General features: G+C 34.7%; 1 protein-coding gene across 12 annotated transcripts in view; it reads right to left on the bottom strand.

Annotated features, from left to right (window-relative positions):
- The window catches only part of CAMK2D (calcium/calmodulin dependent protein kinase II delta), a 216,376-nt gene that overhangs the window by 113,162 nt on the left and 100,047 nt on the right, over positions 1–3,167 (bottom strand). For all 12 annotated transcript variants that reach the window (XR_002114339.2, XM_010709979.3, XM_010709966.3 and 9 more), the window contains exon 4: positions 1,377–1,442. Coding sequence is in view for 11 of the 12 variants with exons in the window: in XM_010709979.3 (XP_010708281.2) it covers positions 1,377–1,442 (66 nt within the window). In the remaining variant the exon portion in view is untranslated. The remainder of the gene's footprint in view (positions 1–1,376; positions 1,443–3,167) is intronic.

Here is a 3,167-nt window from a genome sequence, read left to right as displayed (position 1 = left end):
ATACATATATTTCTCCAATATATACATATGCACAGCCCCTTCCAATATGCAATAACTCTAGAACAGAAAAAAAAAAAATCACTGCAGTTTTCACTTTCAAATCACAATTATCTTAAAACACACAATGACACCATATAATGGTGTTTGGCATCAATATTATAAACTTTGCCTGAATCACAGCAGGCAAAAATCACTAAAATTTTCTTTAAACATAGCTCTTCTTCTTCTACCCCAAGTAAACTACAAATCCTGTTTGCTCTTCTACTATATGTTCTGCCATGTTTTGTTCTACATTTAAATGTTTACAGTACTGATGTTTCTATAATTTCCCCAGAAATTAGTCAGAGTATTAAACACAGGAAGCTTCCTAATATTCTGCCTAACTTCTTGTTTGTTCCTTATTATTATTACTATTTTTATATTATTTTATATTATATTTATATATTTATATATATAATAATAATTATTATTATTATTAGGGATACTTAATGTTTTCCAGTTATCTGCTAATTCCAAATATAAAGAAATTTAACTGTGCCTATTTAACTGTGCAAAATGTGTATCAGTGGTGGTGTGTGGCTATGAAAGGAGAAAACTATGATGATTCTTCAAATTTAGTCTGAATTAGATATTCTGTGTAAAATTCAGTTGTAGGACATTTTTTCCTTTAAAAAAAAGCAACTGACCACAAAGTTTAAAATTAATTATTGTGTAGGAATATTTAAGATTCATTAGTATATGAGGGCAACTAGATTCTGAGACGGAAAAATGGCGTGATGTTTTATGCCAGCATGCAAATTATGATAATCTGCCATTTATTCAAGTTTTTCAGCAAGCACTTACAGCAAATTACTAGAGATTTCAAATTTCAGCTCAGACAATGAGATACACAATATAATTGCTTATTGATGAAACACAGCAAGAAAATGTTTAAATATGAAAAGCAAATTAGTACTTCTGGACATAGAAAAAAAAATGATATTTAATGTAGTATTCTTTTAAGACCAACATATATTTCAAATTTTAATCAGCAAATATAAGAACCATCAGATTGCTGAAATGTTATGTCCAGTTTGCAGAAGGGAAAACTGGATAATGTTTTTAATCCAAATCACTAGTTTCCAAAGATTTATCAAACTGAGATTTAACTTGAGCTTTTGCAGGCGAGCAGACATCAAATCTCGTGTGATCATCACCACACAGTCTTGAGCTCAAGACCCCAAACTGCCTCTTTTCAGGTGTAAGAGAACTCTAGGAGAAATCCAAGAGTCTCACAGACTCTGCTAATCTAACTGATGCCAAACACCATGAGATATTTAAGTACCTCTGCTGGTACTGGTTCATTAAAGACAACATCAGAAAAACACATGACTTACCTGGCATCTGCTTCACTGTAATACTCTCTTGCAACTATATCTTCAAACAATTCACCTCCAGTGACTCTGTTAGAAAAAGTAAGATGGGAAAGGGGATTTCAGAAGAGAAGACATATATCTTAAATCTAGCTCGATAGAGAGAAGTCAGAAAGGAATAACTGAAATATTTGTACATAAATGAAAGAGATTTTGACCTGCGAAGTGAGGGGACTAAATTGGTAGGTTGGACAAATTACATTATTACATGAGCAGCAGTGGAAGAGCTATCATAACTGGAAAGTAAAAGCAAAGAGCAGCAATTATTTGGCATATATCAGTTAAGCATATCAAAAGCAAGCAGTAAAAGGGAACTGTCCAGAAGTGAAGATTGTGGCGTAAGTTCAGAACAGCCCAGGATAAGCTGAGAACTACAACGTAAATTAGACATAAGAAAGGATACAATACTAAAAAGGGAAGTGTAGATTGAAACAGAACAGAAGTGTTACACGTGCCGGATCAGTTTGGCTTTTGTGCTTTGGTTAGAAAAAGAATTTCTGAGTTGGGAAAGTATCAATAGTAGCAGTGTACCATAATCAGTTAATTGGCATTTATTTTCGTAAAACATTTTCAGTTGTCTTTTGTCTTTGTCAAGAATGCTTTAGTGAAACTGCCATTTAAAGTAAGTTAGTTAGAGGCATTAGTAGTGAAAAGGAAGTATATGAGATAGAGGATTAGTAACAGAGGGAACTGTGCGTGCTTGTGTATTCAGGGTTTCACTGTACAACCAGTAGCTCAATACTAGGACTTGGCTAAGAAGAAAAAAAACATAAATGAAAGATGACAGCCGAGAATGAGTCACCAGCAGGATGCTGCCACAGTCTTAGAATGCATTAAAAATAGGGCAACAGCTATCCCTACAAACAACAGTAAAATCTTTCCTTATATATCATAGTTCAGAAATCTATACCGTGTTCAGAAATGGGAATTAAAACAGCAGTATGAGTGGAAAATTGCTAATAGGCTATCCATTCACTTACTCATCCTGCCAAAGGAAATTCAGTTTAGCTTGGCAAAAAAATATTTTAAAAGACTAAAAATAAATAATAAAAACAAAAAGCATAAACCATTCTCTCTATAAAAGCTAGTTACGAGGAGCAATAATGGTACAACACTAAATGAGCACACTGTATCTGAATAAATACAAGCCTGAAATCAGGAGACGTTTAGTAGCAATTGGCGAACTGACATAATGAAAATGTTTTAGTTAAAGTAGCAGAAACAGCTGCTCTGTTTTTAAGATGAAGATATATGAGCTTTTAGATAAAATCGTACATTTGTCTGCCTGTGTTAACCGGACTCAGAAACAGGAAGACCTTTCCAATACTATACTGTTACTCCAGGGGTCATCCTCTTCTCTCAGGTGACTAGTGATAGGACAAGATGTATTGGTTTTAAGTTGCACCAGGGGAGGTTCAGGCTGGATATTAAGAAAAATTTCTTCTCTGAAAGAGTGGTGAGGTATTGGAACAAGCTGTCCAGACAAGTGGTGGAGTCACCATCCCCAGAGGCATTCAAGAAAACAGACGTGGTTTAGTGGGCAGAGTGGTGATGGGTTGATGGTTGGGCTAGATGATCTTAGTGGTCTTTTCCAACCTTAATGATTCTATGATTTTTCTTTTATGGAATGCACTGGAATCCTTTCACAGATAAATGCAAATTTTCGTATACTTAAGGTGTTTTGAATGTCAGGGGGAAATTCTTTATAGAGGGAGTGGTGAGGTACTGGAACAGGCTGCCCAGGGAGGTTGTGGA

Source organism: Meleagris gallopavo, chromosome 4 (assembly GCF_000146605.3).
Source record: "Meleagris gallopavo isolate NT-WF06-2002-E0010 breed Aviagen turkey brand Nicholas breeding stock chromosome 4, Turkey_5.1, whole genome shotgun sequence".
In the NCBI taxonomy this organism is placed as follows: domain Eukaryota; kingdom Metazoa; phylum Chordata; class Aves; order Galliformes; family Phasianidae; genus Meleagris; species Meleagris gallopavo.
The sequence above is the reverse complement of the archived record's forward strand: the minus strand, read 5'-3'. Positions and strand labels throughout refer to the sequence as shown.